This window comes from Phoca vitulina, unplaced genomic scaffold, assembly GCF_004348235.1.
Source record: "Phoca vitulina isolate PV1807 unplaced genomic scaffold, GSC_HSeal_1.0 scaffold55, whole genome shotgun sequence".
NCBI classification, from domain to species: Eukaryota; Metazoa; Chordata; class Mammalia; order Carnivora; family Phocidae; genus Phoca; species Phoca vitulina.
Genome location: NW_022589758.1, coordinates 3,057,708 through 3,081,552, shown reverse-complemented (window position 1 = coordinate 3,081,552; position 23,845 = coordinate 3,057,708). Strand labels below are relative to the sequence as shown.

The 23,845-nt window shown below is 43.4% G+C and overlaps 1 protein-coding gene across 1 annotated transcript in view; it reads right to left on the bottom strand.

The window, feature by feature from the left end:
• Positions 1 to 3,693: 3,693 nt before the first annotated feature.
• The window catches only part of SYAP1 (synapse associated protein 1), a 30,166-nt gene continuing 10,014 nt past the window's right edge, over positions 3,694 to 23,845 (bottom strand). The window contains exons 4-9 of the mRNA XM_032389620.1: positions 21,382 to 21,455; positions 17,379 to 17,518; positions 9,527 to 9,675; positions 8,074 to 8,132; positions 7,514 to 7,661; positions 3,694 to 4,832 (exon numbers count right to left, since the gene is read on the bottom strand). Coding sequence (XP_032245511.1) covers positions 4,705 to 4,832; positions 7,514 to 7,661; positions 8,074 to 8,132; positions 9,527 to 9,675; positions 17,379 to 17,518; positions 21,382 to 21,455 — 698 coding nt within the window. The 3' untranslated portion in view covers positions 3,694 to 4,704. The remainder of the gene's footprint in view (positions 4,833 to 7,513; positions 7,662 to 8,073; positions 8,133 to 9,526; positions 9,676 to 17,378; positions 17,519 to 21,381; positions 21,456 to 23,845) is intronic.

The following is a 23,845-nucleotide window of genomic DNA, read 5'->3' as shown; positions in this document are numbered from 1 at the left end:
GATCATGACCTGAGCGAAGGCAGACACTTAACCGACTGAGCCAACTAGGCGTCCCACATTTTTTTTTAAGTAAACTCCAGGCCCAGTGTGGAGCTTGAACTCATGATGCTGAGATCAAGTGCCACACACTCCACAACCTGAGCCAGTCTGGTGCTCCAATATCACATCTTGTACCACACTCTTTTGGTAGAGGGACACGATTTAGCTCAGTTCCCACATCACGTTTATACCCTGCAGTGTCTCCATGAGAGTTAATGTTGTTGAGTGATGTGGCCATTTTGCTGTATCTTGATTTTTGCACTAAGTGCAATATGGCAGAGAATATTATGTACTTACTATTTTCATGATCATAATGTGGATTCTTTAGTGGTAGTTACCCAGATCCTCTATTATGTTGAATTGATTATCTCTATTAGGTCAGTTGTGGGTTTTTTGTTTGTTTGTTTTTTAAGTAAGCTCTAGGCCCAACGTAGGGTTTGAACTCAACCCCAAGATCAAGTCACATGCTCTACCGACTGAGCCAGCCAGGTGCCCTATTAGATTACAGGCTTAAATTTTTTCCCCTCGGCTTTAGTGAGAACTGGTTAACCTTGGTGAGTTTGAGCTTTAGCCAGCAGAAAGCATCATCAGTGCTCATCATAGTTATCAGGAAAGAACAAGATAGATCAATATTACTATCACTACTGGAGGAGGGAAAAATCCTGCAGTAGCTTTAGAGTCAAAGACCTGCTGACTGGATTAGAATTATTTTTTATTATGAAGGACAACCCATTGCACTTGAGTAGTCGTCTACAGTGAAAGTAAAATGTGTTCTTAAAACTCAGTACCTTCTCAAGGCAGTTTTAATTCTAATAGAAGCCTACATACCAGGTAACTTTGCAATATTTATAGGTCCTTATTGGAAGACAATTTTTAGTTATTCAGGAAAAACCATTATAACGTATCTTATCACTAAAAATGAGGTTTATTCAGAACAAAGTGGAATATAGTTTTTTCATATTGGAAATAAATCAGAATGCACTGAATAAATGCTGTTAAAAACTAATCATAGTTTAACAACTGAAATCATAAACGGCTTCATCTGAACAAATCCCTAAGTGTGAAGACCAGATAAACAATTGATTTATAAGAAATATGTAACTGCATGTGATTAAAGCTTCATGAATATATATTTGTCATGTCATGACTCATTAGTTTTCTAAGCACCATCTTTTTTGGGTATTGTAACATGCATTTTGTAATTTTATTTTCCTATCAATATAGTCTGGAAATAATCATTAAAAAGGCCTGTTCCCCCCCCATAAAACTGATTATATAAACTGTATCAAAATTCCTACCACTTATATTTTTAAAAGCTGAAACATAAATTTGCGAAAATTAAATGCCCCTCATTTTTGCTGTTGAAAAAGGTTTTACTTTAAAATGGAGGGAAAAATCTATTACCAGAAAGAACCATATCAAATTATTTAAATTATAGAAGCACATTCACTGAAGTCATGGTTTTTATACCAAAGTGGTCAAGGAGGGAAATAAACTATTGCAAGTTGGATGTGATCGTAAGGTTTTTTTTTTTTTTTTTTGTAAACCTTTAAAATGTCCTAAAAATCCTATTTGTAATAATAGTTTGTGAAAAACCATCTTGCTTACTGTAGGGTAGCTGAAAGCACTCCGAGTTACAAGTATCATTCATTGCTGCCTTATCTACTAAAAGATAAGGTTCTCTAGTTTCTTTTCAAAACTTACCAACTGAGATTTCCCACTTCTTGTAAGAAGTTGCCACTTTTGCACATGAATCTGTGACACTGTAAGTGAGCTGGCGGTAGCAGAGCACGAGCTCCTGCTGAGACTGGCTGCATCCGTGGACTTGACTTGCCATAAACTGCTGGAACTGCAAATAGTTTCCGTTCTTGTAAAATAAGACTCCATGTACCTAAAATTGGCCTTAAAGACATAGCTTGGGTCCATACTCTATTACCTTTCCAAATATTTTTACTTGATTTCATGTGCATGAACGTGCCATACATGGTACATTCCATCCTTTATGGCCTTCGGGGGACATCAGCCCTCTGATGCCACTCAAGAACCTCAGAGAAAGTTTGTGAACATGTGAAACAATTCTCAGGGAGCCTTATCTCTGCACTTTGTGGTGTTGTCATTTTCCTCTGAAATGTGTGACATCAGAAAGATCTGACTTAGCAGGATCATTCATGGTCTTCCTGGGAGCTTGGTTCCTCTATTTGGCAGTGTGAAAAAGTGAATCGGCAGCAGGAACTAACTGCAACAGCAGAGGAGGCATCTGTAACACCAACTAGAAAGACCCCATCATCCAACGATGCTAGTGGAAGGATACAAAGTAAAAAGCACCAGCAACCTTGGTTGCCCTGAGGGCATTAGTGCGTTAGTCCAATTCGCCTCAAACTGTAAAGCCCATTCTAATCCCTGGGGGTCTCGGTAACGTGCAGGGTCTGGGCCAGCAGGTCTGTGGCATGGCCTGAAACCCTGCATTTCTAGCAAACTCCTAGGGCAGGCCATCGCTGGTTCCTGAGCCACACTGTGAGTAGTGAGGTATAATCCCCATAGTGTGAAGCTTATGTGTTTTTATGCTCAGCATAGCTTTTTGGCTATCCCCCAGGCATGTAATAAATACTTAGAAATTTTCCACCCAACATGGTTACAAATTATTTTTCCCTTTAAAGGAATACACTTCAGTTACCTGTATCACTTAAAAGAGCAGAACATTTTACTCCTATTTGAATCATAAAAATAGAGCATAACTATTTTTATGCTGTGTATTAAATCTTATTTTAGCCTTCTGTTTTCATAAAGCAATGCACAATTAGGTTGTTTTTAAATGCAATAAGAGTATCATGTAAAGTTCATAGTAACAACTATAATGTCTATTGTCATTTTAGTTTTTTTTACTTTCTCTGAAACCTTTGCTTTTTTGTATTTATCCAACAATGTGAATTTTAGCGCATATACCAAGAGCCAAGCACTGTCATATTCTGATCTGCTTACATCCAGGACTTTTAGCTACTTAAAAACATTTTACATGTTTCTTTCCCTCCAGAAAACTCTACTTTAAAAAAACCCAAACTTCTCCCTTCAATAGGATTATTTTAGAAGTTGCCAGTCACCATCTCTGAACCCAAACTCAGTAATCAGCAACTGTGGCACCACAAGTGGAGATCCCTTCATAATGGAGTCAGTGGTTTCACAGAATACGTGAGTTTATTGCTATAACCCAAGGGATCCTAGCTGGGACAGTCTGGCTCATTCACAAGTGTGTGCACCAAGCTACAAACAAGAGGAAAGCTTGGACGCACACCCAGTTCTCTCGTTGACTATACCTTTGCCAGAGGACCATGGACTAATTTTTATGGGGTGAAGAAAAGAAATATGTACGTTTTTCCTATAAAGGATTGTCTTAATTCTATTCCCTTTTATGAAATAAAGGTTCCTTGAAAAATATGAACGTTTTAGGAAGCAAATGCCTCGGAAGTGTTCTGACATTAAGCCACCTTGTTCTTTTAAAATACCATATCCTGGGGCGCCTGGGTGGTTCAGTCGTTAAGCCTCTGCCTTCGGCTCAGGTCATGATCCCAGGGTCCTGGGATCCAGCCCTGCATCGGGCTCCCTGCTCGGCAGGAAGCCTGCTTCTCCCTCTCCCACTCCCCCTGCTTGTGTTCCCTCTCTCGCTGTGTCTCTCTCTGTCAAATAAATAAATAAAATCTTAAAAAAAAAAAAAAAATACCATATCCTCTGAGCATGGGCCTGCTGGTGTAGCAGAATACAAGCAGGATTGAACAGTGAAGTTCCACAAGTTGTACTTAGAGGAACACAATTTTATAAGGACTGACAGTTTAACTAAGACAAACAAAACTGAAACATTTATATGTGATGACGATTTAAACAAAAACAAGAGACTGTAAGGTGAATGGGCTTATGAAGGTCATTAATATAAAAAGGACAAAAGACCCCGCTTTCTACAAAAACTGTGATGTGGAATTTAGGAAAGCAACGATACTAAACGTGGTATAGTTAAAAAAACAAAGAAACAAACAAACAACAACACAAGAAAGAAAAGGCCCCAGAGAAAAACAAATGTTTCTGCACAGTATTTCTCAATGTCAAATTGTGTGATGTTTACACTATGAAAATCAACATAATTATCTTACCTTTTGGCTTCTAGAGGGAATTTTAGAAAATACCTACCAAGAAAATAGTCTTGAAAGTGCTTCTTCTTAAGTTCTTTGGTACAATTTGGTCATTTTGATAGTTACCAATCCATTACGTAAGTACTTCAACAAATACATGTATCAGTGAAAATGCAACAAGAAGTACAAATGTTTAGGAAAAAAACAATTGAAGAATAAATTATAATTCTGACCTCATGGAAAACAGAACTCTAAAATTTTACTTGCATTTCTATGGCAAAGATATCCATAGTAACTACATGAATATCTCTAACTAGATTTATATTAAAGAAATATTACATAAAACATCCCTTTTTGATTATTAGAATAACTGTTCTATATACTTTTTATAAACGCAAAAAAGGCAAATTTCAGCTTGAAAAAAGAATAATCTTGAATTTCGTAGTTATACCAATCTTTTTTGCATTCTGATTCAGCGAGTGTCGTCATCTAGAATTTAATGTCAGTTACAGAATGTTAAGCATTATTCTTTTATTTCAGGAAAGAGCTAATTTTCCTCCTGCAGCATTTTCTCGATTTCCTTATCCCAGTTTTCATCTCGTTTCTCTGATTCTGTCACCACTTCATATTCCTGAAGTTCCTGTTGTAGTTCTTTTTCCCAATCTGCAGAATCTTCTGAAAGAAACAAATGAGAAGGAAAAGATTCTCTCTGAATTCACAATGCTGGTTTTAACAACTCGGTCAAGTATAATTCCCTGTGGAAGTCCTAGCCATGGTAATTTTTAACATCTCGAGCTTCCTCGCCATGTGTGCTCAGAAAAACTGACCAAATTTTAACAGTAACCGAAGGGAGATATGATTAGAAAGATAAATCGGTTAAGTGCTATATGTTTGGGTGTTATTTTGCTTTCTAAAACCTCTGCTTTTCCTTGTATTTAAATGGATAGTTGATAATTAATATTTGGTTGCAAATTAATTTTTACCACTATTAAGGATGACAGTGGTAGAAAAAAACAGCTAACATTTCTTGAGCAATCACTGAGCTGGGACTGTGCTAACTTCTTTCTACATATCACTCCCCCGCCCCCTTTTTTTTCCATCCTTAGAACAATCCAGGGACTAGATACACTGCTGCACATTTTTTAGGATGGAAAACAGAGGCTTAGCGAGGTTAAGTGCCTTGCCCAAGAACACCAAGCTTGATAGCACCAGGCATCCAGATGGAGCCAGATCTGCAGGCCCCACAGTCTGCGCGTAAGCACTTTAGCAGTAGTTTTCCTAGGATGGCAATGGATACCAGAACCTGAGGTCAGGAGGTCTCCTGATGAAGCCTGGCCCCTCACACTGGGCTCCATCTAAGCTCTCACGTTCCTCTTCTGTGCTGATTCAGAACTGCAACTTTCCACTTAGAACCTCAATGTGTGTGTGTGTGTGTGTGTGTGTGTGTGTGTGTGTGATGTGTATGTGTACATATATGTATGTAGACGGTAAGACAACTGTTACGTGGTGTTATGAAATAGAAAACAAACAAACCAGCTATTTAAAAAATAAAGCTAAAATTTATTTTCATCTTTTTTTTTTTAAGATTTTAAGTAATCTCTATGCCCAATGTGGGGCTCGAACTCACAACCCTGAGGTCAAGAGTCACACACTCCACTGACTGAGCCAGCGGGCACCTCCATTTTCTTCTTCTTTTTTTTTTTTTTTAAAGATTTTATTTATTTATGAGAGAGAGCACAAGCAGGGGATGCGGCAGGCAGAGGGAGAAGAGACTTCCTGCTGAGTAGGGAGCCTGACGCGGGACTCGATCCCAGGACCCTGGGATCATGACCTGAGCCAAAGACAGATGCTTAACGACTGAGCCACCCAGGCATCCTTCTATTTTCTTCTTTTAAAAACAAACCTTGGGACGCCTGGGTGGCTCAGTCATTAAGTGTCTGCCTTCGGCATAGGTCATGATCCCAGGGTCCTGGGATCGAGTCCCACGTCGGGCTCCCTGCTCAGCAGGGAGTCTGCTTCTCCCTCTGCCTGCTCTGACTGCTGCTCCCTCTGCTTGGGCTCCTTCTCTGACAAATAAATAAATAAAATCTTTAAAAATAAATAAATAAATACATACATACCTTAAACTTAGTAGTAAACTTAGACTCAAGGGAAAGGACACGGTGTGTTGCATGGCAAACCACCAATGTCACAAATATTTATTAGGGGCTGGGTGCCAGACCCCATGTCAGGTACTGTGGGGTAGCAAAAACAAGGTGTAACTGCCCTTGAGGAACTTACACTTTAGCTGGGGGGCCAAGACAATGAATATATAAAAGAATATTATGTGGTCCAAATTATAACTCGGGCAGGAATTCAATGAAAGAACAGCTTGCCCAGAGCATCCAGCCAGCACCTTATGACTCCTGCCTCAGGGCCACTTCCAGTTTCCTGTGGGGCCCGTGCTACTAGTCATCACCGGCAAAAAGGGAACCAGCGCACAGTCTGCTCTAGCTATCGCCTCCAACACCCGGGGCTCTTGCCCAGTGCCCTTCCGCAGTGGCCAGCAGCCATCTGCATGAGAAACTGGGGGTGGGAGGGGTCTCAGAAGGCTTCACGAAACACTCTTCATTTGATGATGATTAACCCGAGCCTTTGCTTTTCATCCAGTAAAAAGCCAGTCATTTGTCCTGATGTGCCAAAGAAAGCAGCCGACCCCAACCCCTTTACTTTGTCTCTAAATTATTATTTTTTTAAAGGCAGCATGCTCCTTCCCAGAAGCAATGCTCTTGTGGCACACAGCAGCAGGACAAAGAATCTTCTACATAGAAGTATAAAGCCGAGGGGCTCCTGGGTGGCTCAGTCGGTTAAGCGTCTGCCTTTGACTCAGATCATGACCTCAGGGTCCTGGGATCAAGCCCCATGTCGGGCTTCCTACTCATCAGGGAGCCTGCTTCTCCCTCTGCCCTTCTCCCTGCTCATGGGCACATGCTCGCTCTCTCTCTGAAATAATAAAATCTTAAAAAAAAAAAAGTATAAACCCAAGTAGAAGGCTGGAGGAGGGTGTCTCTAAGTGAAAGGGTGTGCACTCTTTGTCGCCTGTTGTTGGCCACATGTTCTTGGGGCTGAGGTGCCTTGGACCAATCACTTATCCTCTCTGGGCTCAGTTTCTCCTCTCTACACTCCTGTGCATGCTTAAGGCAGAGGGATGTAAGGTCTGGTCATGTGTGCTAGAATCTACCTTCTAATGGGGAACAGAGAAGCGATTCTGACACAAAAGTTACAGTATGTTTGTATGTCTGCTTCAGAATGACATTTTCTATAATCAACTTCGGAATCGGAAAAGAGCACATAGAGCTATTTTGTTTGTCTGGTACCTTCTAGAATGGCTGTCTCCTCCTCCTTTTTGTCAAGAACCAGTTGCTCCATTTCCTTCCTCAGATCCTCCTGATTTAAGTTACAGGCATCAAAGGCGTCACTGACAAACTCAGAAACCCCTGGGCTGGTCGAAATCTCCTCTTCATCCTGAAATGCAACAAAGGAGCTCTGGGAATGGTTTTCTAAGCGGCATTAGAAAAAGCGTCCCTTTCGTCTCCTTCCTCTGCTAGTCAGATGCTCACTGCTCTTCAGCCTTCTAACCTGCGCGGCTGCTTGGGAACCAGATGAGCTACCACCTGAATCCACCATGCTCTCTCACAGTTTGGGTCACTCCAGTCATTCAGTCTAATTCCCGGAAGCACATCTAAGATGACTGATACCAGGGAATCGCCTCATGTCTCCGCTACAGGTCCCTAACTGTGCAAGTGCTGGACCCCTCTTCTTCAAAACAGGTAAGACCCATATTCATAAGCAGTTTCAAATGGGATCTGAGATAGTTAACACAGAGTTACTTCATTTCCAGACATCAACTACTAGGTACAATGTAAAACTGTATTACCTCTTGAGTTTTAAGCTGAGATTTGATTACGACAGGTGGTGTTTTGGGCCGTACTGCCTCTAAGAAGTGAGAATAAAAGAGACAAAAATTGCTTGATTCAATTCTGAATACACATTATAGTAACAACTAAAATATCCACAAGTACGATGATACTAAATAATTTTCAGAAATGAGCTTTTATGTTATGCTTTCAAGAAATAGCTAGGTGAGACCATTTCAACTTCTTCTGGGAATTTTTTTTTTTTTATGTCATCATATTTGATGCCCTTCATATAAGATTTCCAAGCAGGAAATAAATTTTGACCTCAGTGTTAGCTGAAATCAAATTCAGGAATAGATCTGCTCCTTCTTTTAGGATACTGAGAATTCAGTTATTTATCAAATTTTCCATTTGTCATGAATGCTAGGAAGCACAAAGCAAAGTGCAACGCTCAGTCACAGCTTCCCCTCTTTCTCCTGGGCTGCATTTTCTTTCTTATGAACCTTACTAGGTGTGTAGTCTTTACTGAATCCTGTCTTAAGCCCATTTTGTAATACAGGCAGTATTTGGTAAAACGGCATTTTCTAATAAAATCAATGAAAACAAATAGTAAAGAATAATAAACAATTGGGATTCTTTTTAACATCTAGATGCAAAATGCCAATTTTTACTGTGTAGAGCACCTTCTTTACATTTCCCTGACCCTAAATGCAGTGTCAGGTTCTCTCCTGGTGGTCTGTACACCCTGTGCCTTAGGCTACATGATGCATAATTACTTAAAATTCCACGAACAGGTTAAGTCTCTAGTTGTAATCAGTACCTGCACACAGGTGTTCGTGAAACGTTAAAAATATGACACAAAATACCTTTCTTCTTATTTTTTTAATACCTTTCTGATTTTAATTACTATTACAGATCTTAAATTGTTGCTGGTATTATAAAACACTTCCCCAACAACCAGGGGTCAACTGTCACAGTAAGAGTCCAACGTGCACCATAATGGTGCCTAGGTCTGGGCTAAACACTGGTAACTTGGAGTGGAATGGAGCTCAGTTCTGCTCTACAGAGTACAGTACTAGGGGAGCATCGGCTTGAATGGAAGGCAGAGAAACAAAGAAAAGCGGTAGACTGAATTGGTAGAGAAAAGAAGGTATAAAATTGTAAAGGGCAAGGAAAGAGATGGGAAAATGACTAGTGACCGAGGGAGAAATAAAAAGGAAGTAAAAACCCTGAAGAACGAGAAAAAGAAAGCAAAGGAGAGCAAAGCTTGGGGAAGATGTGTGAGCAGGGTCAGAGAGAGGGCAATGAGAATGAATATTCTTCTGGAAAGGAAAGAGTTTTCCAGAAGATGACAGTGACATTTTTGGTACATAAAAGATGACAAGCTCATGAGAGTCTATAAGAATATTTTTAAAGTAACTCTTTTCTTTTCTTTTTTTTTTTTACACACAGTGAAATCTTCTCTGAACATACCTGCCAGTGGCAGGTCCTCCTCAGTGCCATGGCTCTTCTCCTCCTTCCCGGAGGCCTGCTGCTGGGCGGCCAGGGCTGTGAGCTGGGCTGACTGCTTAATCAGGGAGACGCGGTAAAAGTAGTTCCTCCAAAACACGTCTTCCTTCACGCTTTTCAGGACAGACAACAACACACTTGAGAATGCATGCAACACACACCCATGCATGCGGGGGGTTATTTGTTTTAGTGGAGGCGGGAAGAGATGATTTTTTTAGGGGCATTTTCAAATCTGAGTGAGGCTCAAAGGAGACTCTCACTTGCTTTTGAACTGGAAGCTGCGGGACAGGATAAAAATAATAGCTATTTTCTCCATAGCAGCAAAAGACAACTTACAGAACACCAATGAAACCTCTGCATTTCTTGGTATTTTAATGACACCAACACTGCCCTCAGCAGAGGAAAGAGGCACTGTTGTGAGACCGGCACACCAACCCGGGAGGCTGCAAACGCAGCCAGGACTGCACTGTATTTGCTGTTTACCGAATAATTAAGAGCTTTCAAGCAGTGACAAGAAAAGGACTGTGGGTGTTGTTCGTTACGAAAGGAAATGCCTGGCAGCATGCAAATAACTAGCAATCAGTAAGAGTTAGCAGGGAGGTGGGAGATGACTGATAAGAAGACTAAAGTGCAGTCCAAGCCAAGAACCCTCAGTGGTCCTCAAACTTGTCTGCATATGAGAATCACCTAGCAGGGGGTGCTGGTGACCAAGCTGGGTAAGGTGAGTGTCCACATGGGGGTGGCCTGGAATGGGGAATGACAGCCTGAGCTGGGAGAGGAGGGTGTCTGAGCAGGGGAGGGGGTGCTGGCGAAAATGGAAGACTGGTTACACGCAGGGGGTTGATCAATTAAATAGAAATATTAAGGACAGTGCAAACCCAAGTTTCTCATGGTCAGAGAAGGGAGTTACAAACATTGAAAGGGAAAATTCTAGAATGATCCGTGTGGTGAGGTAGCACCATGAATACATGGTTTTCATCCAATACAGATGCAAATGAGTGTATGTGTGAGAGCACACAAATATTCCCTAGCTCTGTCTGCTGAGCGGACCAAGGAGTAGTGATACCCCAATAGCAATGAACATGACTAGTGCTCAGATCTTGGTGTCTGTACACCATTTTCCACCAAAATGAACCAGATCTCTTTGGGTAAGTAGCCAATTCCAGGGTTACAAAGGAGAGAACAAGATGAGCCTGGACTACCCCATACCAGAAAGCAAGGAAGCACTTAAAGAATGATGAGAATGAGTCAAAAAGACACAGAAGCCAACTTAGAATGGGCTCCCACTGGCCAAGTTGGTGATATTTTGAGCATCAAAGTACATAACGATAGCAATGGATTATAACCATTGCATAAAACAGAACCATGAGTCTATACCGATACAAATAAATACATGAATACGTTCAAAGTCTGATAAGGAATGGAATATTTTTACAGAGTTCAAAGTACCTCTCCAGAAAATACTTACTAATCTCAAAGAGGAAAGAAGTAACTTTACAGTCAAGAAGTCTGGCAGAAACCATCTTCATCAAGTGAAGTGACCAAAGTGTGGACAGTAACGGGACAAAATGGCAGTGTGTACCACCTGACAGGATGCAACAGACTGAAGGAGACTGACGAGACATGAAAACTAAATGCAACATGTGAGTCTGTACTGGATCCTTTTGCTAAAGAGGACATTGGGACAAATGATAAAACTTGAATGGGGTCTGAGAATCAGACGGCAATAACGCATAAATGACCGTTTCCTGATTTGGATGGTTATGTAGGAAAAGCCTTGTTTGTAGGAAATACACACTAAAGCAGTCATGACTGATGGAGCATCAGGTCTCAAATGAGTGGAAAGGGAAGTTTTTATGCGATACCTCCAACCTTTCTATATGAAGGTGTGATTGTTTAAAAGTAAAAAACAACATTGATGACTATGCTTACCTCAGAGCAATTAAATAAAATCTTGAGGGTGGAAGGCAAAACAAAACTTAAAAAACATAAAATGTTCACCCCTGGGGTGCCTGGGTGGCTCAGTTGTTAAGCGTCTGCCTTTGGCTCGGGTCATGGTCCCAGGGTCCTGGGATCGAGCCCCGCATCAGGCTCCCTGCTCCCCGGGAAGCCTGCTTCTCCCTCTCCCCCTGCTTGTGTTCCCTCTCTCTCTGCGTCTCTCTCTGTCAAATAAATAAATAAAATCTTTAAATAAAAAAAGTTCATCCCTATCACCTAACTAGCAATGGCTTTGGTGACCTGTGCAGTATGCGCAGGGCTTTTTTTTTTTTGCCTGCAGGAGTCACTCATTTTGTGTTCCCAAAACATTTTGCTAGTAGAAGTAACAAAAGGGTAGCAGAATGCCTCTCTACCCCCTGGTTTACTTGAAGGGATGCAGGGTCTTAGAATGGTGAGAAACTTGAGGAAGAAAGCATGACTGAAAAAGATTTTGAAGGAGTAGAAGAAAATCAATGAGAACTAAAAGAAAATTCTGAGATGCAGGCTTATGGATGAAGACGGTACTTGCCTTAGGTAAGACATAAGAACACACAGTTGTCACATCTGTGAATGGTGAAGCTGGGCCAGCAGACTAGCTTTTTAAGTGACAGAGGCTAGCCTTTTTCTTCTTTTTTAAGAGAGGAAGTGGGGGAGGGAGAGAGAATCTTAAGCAGGTGTCACACCCACCGTGGAGCCCAACGTGGGACTCGATCTTACAGCCCTGAGATCATGACCCTGAGATCATGACCTGAGCCAAAATCAAGAGACGGACGCTTAACCAACTGAACCACCTAAGTGCCCCAACAGAGGCTGGCTTTTTTAAGCAACAGAGGCAAAATACAAGATTATCTACACAGGCTAGGCTAGGTAACAAGATGACATGCTGCTAGATGCAGCCTATCTTTTCTTTCATTAATTCCACCAATATTTACCGAGTGCCACATGCATCAGGACCTATCCAGGTGATTCAGGGACGAATAAACCAAGTTATCTGCCAACACAGATGGTCACAGGAATAATGACCTCTTACTTGTTAAATTCTTACTATGCCAAGTAAATGACAAGTAGCATTTCCCAAACTCATGTGGTCTCACGATTCTCTTTTCTTTGTAACATCTCTTGGAAATAGTTCAGCAGGAGGGAGGCCTGGCTTAACAGCAGTTCCTGACGTATTACAGTCAACCACAAGTTTACCTGAGCAAACAAGAGTATGCTGCGGCCACTAGAAAAGCTAACAAAATCTTAGGCAGCATTAAAAAGCAACACAAGGAGCACCTGGGTGGCTCAGTCGGTTAAGTGGCTGACTTTTGGTTTCAGCTCAGGTCATGATCTAGGGGTCGCGGGAGCGAGCCCTGTGTCAGGCTCCCCGCTCAGCAGGGAGGCTGCTTCAGGATTCTCCACCCCCCAACCCTGTCAATAAGTAAAATAAATAAATCTTTAAAAAGCAATACAATAAATACCTGTAGTGTGCTCTTCTGTAATTAGACAACACTTTATATTCACTTCGGAGAACTCACTTTTGGAGGTTAAGCACCTGGATGGTGAGGGGGTATAGAGATGAAGATACCCCAGGGAACAAAAAAAAAGAACTGGGGCTCTTTACCTGGATAAGTTCAAGAATCTTACACTGTTAACATCACAGTTAGAAGTGAGCTTAACTTCCTATGAGGTAGTGAGCTGCCTGAATGTTTTCAAGGTCACTTAATTCTGAGCTCTATGAAATATCCAAAATGAAACAGGTGTACCACCAATCTACAGCAGATTATGGGCAATGTTTGCTCTCTTAATAGAAACAAACATCTGTACTATTTCCTTTCCCAGAGTCTCTCCCTCTTGATGTAAGAGAAAGTGGTCACAGAGGCACACTAGAGAAATATTCTGTTACACTCTGGACAGAGTCACAATGTGCATGACATAATAAAGATTCTGAGAGGGGCACCTGGGTGGCTCAGTCAGCTTAAGTGCCTGCCTTTGGCTCAGGTCATGATCTCAGGGTCCTGGGATGGAGCCCCGTATCGCGCTCCCTGCTCAGTGGGGAGTCTGCTTCTCCCTCTCCCTCTGCCCCTCTCCCCTGCTTGTGCACACTCTCTCTAATAAATAAAATCTCAAAAAAAAAAAAAAAGATTCTGAGAAGCCCTATGATAAAGAAAACCATGAAACATAGCAACTCCCAAATGTCTATCTTACCACTTATGCTTTCATGGACTATTTTAAGGCATTAGAATGCTGTAAACACCCTCTGAGAAACAATGGGCATAGGTCAGTCCCAGGCTGGAAGGGACTTGCAATTTTTCTACTGTCATCAGAGTGAAGGCCTCAGAGGGTGTTTGTGATGCAAGAGTCCTGGCTCATGCCAGCACTGCTGTTGCAGGGAAGTGTTCACCACTAGAAGGTATTTTGAAATACAGAGCAAGTGTTTGTTTTGATTGATTTTCTAAATTGTTCCTGGCTAATGATGGCTTCTGTTTACAAAAAGTGTCTCAAATGATCAAAGTTGCACTTCTGCATGCCAGAAAGGAAAGTCCAGAAGTCCTGGATTTGTGTGTGATGATGGCTCATTTGGTTTTATTATGGAAGTTTCAACAAAAACAAAAGTGGAGCGACTAGGACAAAGAAGCCCCGATGTACCTGGGACCTAGCCAACAATCACCAGTATTTTGCCAATCATGTTTTATCTATGCTCCTCTCCCCTGCACGCATGCCTTTCTCTGGGTGTGGGATGGAATATTTTACGGCAATGCCAGATATTACAGCCTTTCATCCACAAATATTTCAGGATGCATTTCTAACAGATAAAGACTTATAAAAAGTGATAACCCTAATTTCTAAAATCATCCCTAACAGAATTAACAATAGGAAACTGGAATTATATTACTCAATAGACCATTTACCTAGCCAGCAACAAACTAGAAATACTCTTTATCAAATACCAACTCTCCAAATCTTTTAAAAACTCTAAAATTACTCTCAGCAGTAAGAGGGAGTCCAGAATTGTCAACAAGCAAAGCTATGGAACCAAAGCTGGCTACATGCCTGCCGTGAGTACCCCAGGCCACACACTCCAGCAGCCCCGGGCCTCTGGACAGTCCCCCAGAGTGCTGACAGGGAGCCCACTGTGTGGCCCGTGGTGATCCAAATGGTCTCCAAGTTGATGGAGACTTTAGGTGCAAAGTCCACCTGAATTCCAGAGCTTTGCTACTTTTCTCTCAGGAGGAGGCAGTTATTCAGAATAGGTATAACCTCAGATTCTGAGATGAAAGAGTGCCCAACAGATATATATACACATGAACTGTTCAAAAGGCAACTCTCAGGGTTTTGTGAGCAAAATAGTAAAGAAAAGATCAGATAATAATTTTTTTATATCCTTCACTAATAACAGCTACTTTATTTATTTAGTTTAATCTCTACCCCCAATGTGGGGCTCGAACTCATGACTCTGAGATCAAAAGTCATGCCAGCCAGGTGCCCCAAAGCTAGCTACTTTAAACACAATCTAAGAATTAGATTTGTAATGAGATTTTAGCCATATAACACATACTCTTCTTTTTAGAAAGGGAGGGGAAGGCTACAAAAATTCACCACCAACACACTGATAATTATGAAGAGTTTCACTACAAAGTAAACGTTAAGTGAAAGGTTCGATGTAACTGCTGTTCCAAGTCCACAAGAACACTTGTTCTTCTCTCACAAACAGAAGAACTTGGCTTCCATGTGAACCAAAGGGCTAGCAAATATTTGTTAAAACTCCTGTTTGGGGGCGCCTGGGTGGCTCAGTCGGTTAAGCGTCTGCCTTCGGCTCAGGTCATGGTCCCAGGGTCCTGGGATCGAGCCCCGCATCGGGCTCCCTGCTCAGTGGGGAGTCTGCTTCTCCCTCTGCCTCTGCCTGCCGCTTTGCCTACTTGTGTTCTCTCTCTCTCTGTCAAATAAATAAATAAAATCTTAACAACAAAACAAAACCCTCTTTGGCCAGCTAAACATAGCACAATGAACACGTATTTATTTGTGCTCCCTCTGAAAACACTTGTAAACTAACAGAAAAGGCATTCAGTAGATAAAATCCACATGACAAAGAGAGCTGGCGAGAAAACCACAGTAGAAGCTGGAAAGGTGACGGGCAAAGCACAATCTACCCTGCAGACCAGCGAGCGATGCATCGAGCCACACGCAGGAGGGGACAGGCCGTGAGAACAGGCCTGTCCGCCGGGCGTCTGCTCGCAAAGACCCGGGGACACGAGGCAGCAGGCGTCTCTGAAGGCTGGTGCAGGCTGGGCTCAGGACAGGAGCAGTGGTGGCAAGGCCCCCCCAGGAGCGGCCCGCTGCCGTGACTCCCGCGCTGCCCCTGCCAGCCAGGGCCTGCGCTCCCACGCAGCGGGAAGTGACAGTCCACTCCAAGCCAAGCCACTCCACACTCAGGCTTAGGCGAGAGGGGAGTCCTCCTCTCGGGAAGCCACCCAGCCCTCGGCCGCTGAGCTTCCCTGTCCAAAAGGCCCGCACGGACACACAGCTCGAAGCGCTCCTTCAGCGTGGTGCCTTCAGATTCGAAGGATGGGCAAGGAAAACCCGCACCATGAATGACAGTGCCCAAGACAAACACAAAGGTTCAGAGAAAAGCACTGGGACCAAAGAGTATTTCAAGAAAACTATAGTTCATGTTCTCAAGAACAGGAAGATACTGCACCCATCTAAAAAGAAGAGGGTGCTGGGGCACCAGGGTGGCTCAGTCGGTTGAGCAGCGGAGTCTTGATTTGGGCTCAGGTTGTGATCTCAGGGTCATGGGATCGAGCCCTGTGTCGGACTCCCTGCTCAGCATGGAGTCGGCTTGGGATTTTCTCTCTTCCTCCTCACTGAGCCCCACCCCCTGCTCGTGCTTGCTAAATAAATAAATAAATAAAATCTTTTTAAAAATTAAAAAAATAAAAAGAATAGAGTACTATAAAAAAGGAACACTCAGAGAGGACTTGTGGACCAAAAATGCAGCAGATTAAAAACAAGGAATTGGAATTTAAAAGGTGAGTAAGAGGGGTGCCTGGGTGGCTCAGTCGCTAAGCGTCTGCCTTCGGCTCAGGTCATGATCCCAGGGTCCTGGGATCAAGCCCCGCATCAGGCTCCCTGCTCGGTGGGAGGCTTGCTTCTCCCTCTCCCACTCCCCCTGCTTGTGTTCCCTCTCTAGCTGTCTCTCTCTCTGTCAAAAAAATAAATAAAATCTTTAAAAAAAAATAAAAATAAAAAAAATAAAAGGTAAGAGCCCATGGTGGCAGAGGGGAAGGGAAGGGGATCCTCGGGGGGGGGGGGAGGCCTGATGATACCTGTCAGGGTTGTATCCCTGAAGACATTATGCTTGCACTGGAGCTCAAAGGACAAGCAGGGACTTTCGGAGGAAAAGAGGGCCTTTGGGCAGAGGAAAAACCTCGGGTGGGAAAGAGAACGAGAACACTGCTGCCAGGGAGCAGAGCCTGAGTGGAAAAAGGCAGTGGGCCAGGTCCTGATGAGCCCTGGAGACCTTAATTTTATTTGGAAGACATGAGCACTTTGGTTGTTTCCGTAGGAAACTATGTTCTAGCTTCTAACTGGGGACTGGGGATAAAAGAGCGTATCTTATCTCCCCCTAAATTTCCTGTGAAGTCCACTCTCAGTTTTGATTCTATGGCTCTGTGTGTGTGTGTGTGTGAGAGAGAGAGAGAGAGAGAGAGACAGAGAGACAGCAAGAGAGCAAGTGAGCGAGTGAGCGAGCTAAAGGGCCACAGAACCTGTTCTCATGGAGAGAGAGTAGGAAACCATTCCACAACTTTTCCCTGATACTGTGCACAGCGCTACTCCGGCTCAGGAACACACTGCTTACAGTTTAGGAACAAGGGCGAATCTCATCCTGCTCAGCAGCTCGTCCTCTTGAAGCATGACCAGGGCGATGGGATACATCTGGTCAAAGTCAAAATTAAACTGCACTCCAGCTGGAGGGTCACGAAGGAAATTCCTCTTGTCCTTCGATGAAAAGGGGAAAAACATGGGGGAAACCATAGGATGCAATTAATATATAACAATGCATCACTGATTTGACAGATACTGAATTCTCCTAAAGATTTCAGCCACAAAGTCCATTGAGGTATCTACTAACCTGTCTACTTAAGAGAGTGGAGAATGACCGATCCTGTCATATATTTAACAGTCTCAACTGAAGAGAGCCTCATGGGAGGCCAGGAAATTCAGTCGTGCAATTAGTTGAAATTAGAGTTTGAAATTGTATGAACACGTTTGTTTCCGTGAGCACCTTTAGGTATATGAAAACTAGTGTAGAATAATCTTAGAAAATTGGCTACTTAAATCTTAGAAGCTGGCTACTAACGGCACCGGTCAGTTTCACCTCATCTTGCCCATGTTAGATTTTAACAGTATTTTTGGTTTTGGAGAATTCCTACATTAAGGCAAGAACAAATCTGAGCCTAAATGGATTTTAGTTATTTTACCTTCTAGCCTAAAAATTGCAAAGCCTAAAATTGCCCCATCAAGTTTCACCTGGATTGCTATAGCAGCCGCTGAAGGGGTAGCTGTCTCCAGTCCCATTTTTCTTACCCAGAGCAACCCACTTTCTACCCTGCCCAAGTGACTCCTTTGTTGCCTTTAAGATGAAACCCAAACTTATCAGAAAGGTATAAAAAGGTCTTCATGACCTGGCTTCCTATCCACACCTCCACCTGCACCCTACAGTCCAGTCATACCCAAATGCTTACAACACTCCCTATCTGAACCTCAAACCCTGCCCTGCATCCGCCAAACATCCACACACCCTCCTCCCAAGATTCAGTAACAGTTCCAATGTCATCAGTTCTGGGAAGTTTCCCTGAGATCATTCCCTCCCCTCTCCAAAACCAGTGAGATGCCCCTCTCCTCAGTGCTTCGTTACCATCCTGCATTACAGTGCTAATCACAGGGAGTGACGCTGTGTGTACTCATCTAGCAGATGTCCAGTAAGCCTTCAGGCTCTTGGAGGGCATGTCTCATCTACTTCCAGTCCTAGGACAAGGTTGGCCCAGAGGAGGTTCTAAACACAATTTGCTGAATTGAGTTCTCATAACTACTTAATGACAGCATTATGCCATAAGGGGTGCCCCAACATAAGGAGCTTAAAGGGTTACTCTGCTGTAGGCTCTGAATTGTCCCAACTAGTGCTTGGCAAGTCAGAGAATGTAAGGCAACTCTGGCAGAGACTGCTAATTATCTCCCAGTATCCCTTCCTTCCTTTTAGGATCACAACTCTTGGGGGGCACCTGGGTGGCTCAGTTGTTAAGCATCTGCCTTCGGCTCAGGTCATGACCCCAGGGTCCTGGGATCGAGCCCCGCATCGGGCTCTCTGCTCCGTGGGAAGCCTGCTTCTCCCTCTCCCACTCCCCCTGCTGTGTTCCCTCTCTCACTGTGTTTCTCTCTGTCAAATACATAAATAAAATCTTTAAAAAAAAAAAAAAGGATCTCAAAACTCTTGAGCTCCTGCTGGGCATGTGGCCACCCAGCCAGAGACTGGATTTCCCAGGCTCCCTGGCATCTAGGAGTGACCATGCATCTAGGTTGCCGAAGGGATGTAGGCCTGAGCGATAGGTACAATTTCTGAGTCTCATCTTTCAAACAGTCTGGCATGCCCACCCACCTCTTCCCCAATTCCCATGGGCTGGAACACAGCCATGGTCACAGGAGCTGCCTTCCCCACAGAGAAGGCAGATAACACCCTAGAGGGTGGCATAGGAAAGGATTAAGACAGGAAATACTTGGGTCTGTAGATGACTTCATGGGCAAAGCACACCTACGTGGACCATCTACCTCTGGAGTCTCATGTGAGGGAGGAGGGAGGGAGACAGAGTCACAGCTTATTTAACCTTCTGTATTTTTGGATTTCTCTATTAGAGCAATTTAGTCTGTCTTAACAAATTCAGGAGCCACTATAAAGGATGTACTGAAGTTCATTCAAAGCCTCTGTGCCACGCTACAATCAGCGGTGCTCTCTTGTAGGCGTGTGTGTGCATCACCCAGTCAGCACCTGTTGTGCTCCAGGCACTGTGTCACCTGCCCAGCAGGGCACAGCACAGATGGGGTCCCAGCCTTCACGGCGTTTCTATTCCAGTTATGGGGTGGGAGTGTGGGAAGAGACAGACACAGGCTTAGATTGCTAAGGCTATGAGATGGGGTAACTGGTGGAGGGCTGAAAGGATGGTTAGGGAGGAGGTGACATTTGAGATGCGATCTTATGGAATGGTGTAGGCTGGGGTTCCAGGAAGAGGGGACAGCAATCACAAGGCACTAAAGCAGGACAAAGCTCAGCTTGCTTGTACATCAGAAAGAAACAGTGGCTGGAGTGCTGGGAGGCAGGGCAGTGGGGCCCAAGGGAAGAGAGCCAAGCCAAGGGCCTTAGAAGCCAGGAGAGGGAGTTTAGATCTTTGCCTGCAGGAGATGAGATGCCATTAGAAGGCTCTATGTAGGAAAGTGACACGAAGGGATTTATACCATAAGTGGACCCCTGCGGCTACTGATGTGAGCTTGTAGGGAAAGGGCCAAGGATGGGACAGCAGCTGGGATGCTGGAGGCAGACGAGGGCATCAGGACCACGGTGGTGGCAGTGGAGAAGTGGAGTAGAGGTGTATTTTGAACACAGCATTGTCAGGATGTGGGTGGGCCCAGGTGGGGGCGGGTGTGACTGAAGGAAGACTCCTAGGCTGGTGACTAGAAAAAAACTGGTGGATAACTGGAATCTGATTTTGAGATGGAGAAGATGAGGACAGGAACAGGTCTGGGGGACAGAGGAGCTGTGGGGACTTGACTGGTGAGTATCTGATATTTGCCCTCAAACGATAGTCTCACTGTCCCACTTTGCTTCCGGAGAAAAGCATTCTGTGACAGCAGCATCAAGTGTGGCCACAACACAGTCAACAAAATACGTGGGGTTCACGCTGAACTCATAATGGGTGCTCAGGCCTTTGAAGGATTTACTAATGGAAAAGAAAAAACCTTAAAACGTCCTGAGGGAGGGCAATGGAAGGGAAGTAAAGAGCCCAGTTCTCTGTCTGTTTCCTAGGCTGAAGTTCCATTTATGACTTTGGCTAAAAAAAAGAGTGGATTAAAAACAAAGCTTGAAAGCCACTGATACAGTAAAAGCCCTACTTGCTGAGTCCTATGCCAGGCAGGCTCCTGGGTGCTAAGGACAGAGATCAAAGCCAGCTTCTGCCCGCTAAGAATGCACAGCCCAGTGGAAACACATGTTAAGTAGTGAGGGTCACATCTGGGAGTCACATCCTCATGCCTGTATATGGCGATAAAAGCTCCTATCTACCTCACAGATGTGCGTGAAGCTCAAAGGAGATAATGCGTAAGAAAGTTCTTTCTGAAACTGTCAGGTGCTATACAATTGTTAACTGGTATCACTGCGTTCCCTCTGAAGTCTTGAGAGAAATTTTTGTGGGCCAGCACAGAAAATTTTATTTTCTTTTAAATTTCAGTTTCAAATATATATAACAGTTAAAGAGAAAATTTAGAATACCATCTTTTCATTCAGACAAACTAGAATGCTATCTACAAAATTTATATGATAGCATATCTCAAAGATTATCTTAATAACAAAAGAATCCTTTTAAGGCTGAAAGAATTATTTTGTGTAATAGATTATACTTTACCATTAATAAAAAAGAACTTAAAGAGAAGCAGGTTGAAACGGGAGGGGGGAGACTTAGGGGGAAAAAACAGTGAAAGTTGATGTGTACAGTCCTAACATCTCAAAACATTTAAAAAACTGTATAGAAGAAAAACTAAGGATAAAATCACAATAGGAAGAAAGTATTTCTACACAGGGAATCACAGATACTTACAGCTGATAAGGCCAAGATTTGTTGTTGAATTGTTTCTTCATCATTACTATCAACCCATGGGGGTACTGCTGCTTCTAAAGGTTTTTAATAACAAAGAAAAGAGAAAAACAGCTTACAAGGGTTACACTGCAATCCGTGGTTTGAAAGAATGAGAAAGTTTCCACATAATCATTTTAGCAATTTACTAACAAGTTCCAAACATGAACATTCATCATAATTCCCACACGTGATGTATGACTAAAGCATGTAAGCATTTGGTAAAAAAAAATTACTTAAGTTATATGGTGGAGAAATGGACAACACCTTGACCAGGTGACCCAAATCATCATCACTAATGAGAAAGAGATGGCCACTGTAGGCCTCCAGATGTGATATCCTGAGGAGGTCACATCATCTATGTAGTATTCTGGCCAAGAATGCATAATCTGAATCTAATCATGAGGAAATATCAGCCAAAGCCCAACTGAGGAATGGTTTATTTAAAAAAAGGAGTGGGGGAGGGGCGCCTGGGTGGCTTAGTCGGTTAAGTGTCTGCCTTTGGCTCAAGTCATGATCCCAGGGTCCTGGGATAGAGCCCCACATCGGGCTCCCTGCTCGGCGGGAAGCCTCCTTCTCCCTCTCCCACTCCCCCCTGCTGGTGCTCTCTCTCTCTAATAAACAAAGTCTTAAAAAAAAAAAGGGGGGGGGAGTATCCTTCCAAAACATTAATGTCCTGGGGCGCCTGGGTGGCTCAGTTGGTTAAGCGACTGCCTTCGGCTCAGGTCATGATCCTGGAGTCCCTGGATCGAGTCCCGCATCGGGCTCCCTGCTCGGCAGGGAGTCTGCTTCTCCCTCTGACCCTCCCCCCTCTCATGTGCTTGCTCTCTCATTCTCTCTCTCTCAAATAAATAAATAAATAAATCTTTAAAAAAAAAAAAAAAAAAAAACATTAATGTCCTAAAAGACAAAGACCACGGAAATGTTGCAGATTAAAGGAGGCTAAGACACATGACAAAAGCTACAATACTGTACCCTAGACTGCATGCTGTATTGAGGGGGAAAACGTACAAAGGACATTACTGGGTCAATTGACAAAATTAGAATATGCACATTATATCAATGTTATATTTCCTAAAGCTGATAACTGGATTGTGTAAGATAATATACCTAATTCTTAGGAAACACACACTGAGTGGAACAGAAAAGACAAGACACACAGAGTGAGAAAGAGTAAAGGATAAGGCAGATGGAATAAAACCAACAATCTAGGTAGAGGGTGTCGGGGGTGTTCTCAGTACTCCTTTTATACTTGCAAATTTCTGTAAATTGAAATAAAAAGTTCTTTTTAAAACGTCACTGTACTTAATTCATGACAAAAGGTGATAAGCAATTAGGAACTGAGAAAAGGGTTGTCAGGACTGAAAGCAAATGAAGAAAGAAATGGCAAATCAGCAACAATAAACAATAGGGCCAGGATCTACAAAAGACACATTGTCTTTGGGGCTCACAAGAAAAAGGAGTACAACTCAAGCAGGCTTATAATGCCAGAAAACAAATGGCAACCACTGAGAGGTGAGTCCCAGGGGTTTTCTGCGGAGACCTGGGAGCTGATCTTGGTCTAGGAGGAATTCAGTGGTGGATGTGTGTAGGGGGTATTCAGAGGGAGCAGCAAGTGTGAAAGAGTGGAGACAAAGCCCGTGAGTATTTTGCTCATCTGAGCAGCTCTACCATCTGAACCAGGGCAGGGCAAGAGGGCAGAGCCAAGGCTGTGGAGGTGGGAGGTCAGCACGGAAGATAGACATGCAGGGGGGTCCTAATATTTTCGCCAAAACAATCTCCCTTTCTATCATGTTGCAAAAGTCCAATGGAAGAGACATCCTATTGTGTACCAGCTGATAGAAAAGTTATGTGCATGTGTGGATGGACATGTGGACAGACAGACACCTGGCTCATTCTTTGGCTCATCCTAGGCAAGCAAATGTGGCAATTATAATCCAAATTCTGTTAACTATAAGATAAAATAAACATATTTTCTTTTTTTTTTTTTTTTAAAGAATTTATTTATTTATTTGACAGAGAGAGACACAGCGAGAGAGGGAACACAAGCAGGGGGAGTGGGAGAGGGAGAAGCAGGCTTCCCGCGGAGCAGGGAGCCCGATGCCGGGCTCGATCCCAGGACCCTGGGATCATGACCTGAGCCAAAGGCAGACGCTTAATGACTGAGCCACCCAGGCACCCCTAAACATATTTTCATACTTAAAAAAAATCGGGTAAAGCCCTTTCAAAACTTTTTTTCCAGGGTGCCTCATGGCTCAGTTGGTTAAGCATCCGCCTTCGGCTCGGGTCATGATCCCGGGGTTCTGGGGTCGAGCCCCACGTTGGGCTCCCTGCTCAGCAGGGAGTCTGCTTCTCCCTCTACCTGCCACTCCCCCTGCTTGTGCTCTTGCTCTCTCTCTCTCTCCCTCCCTCCCTCTCTGGCAAATAA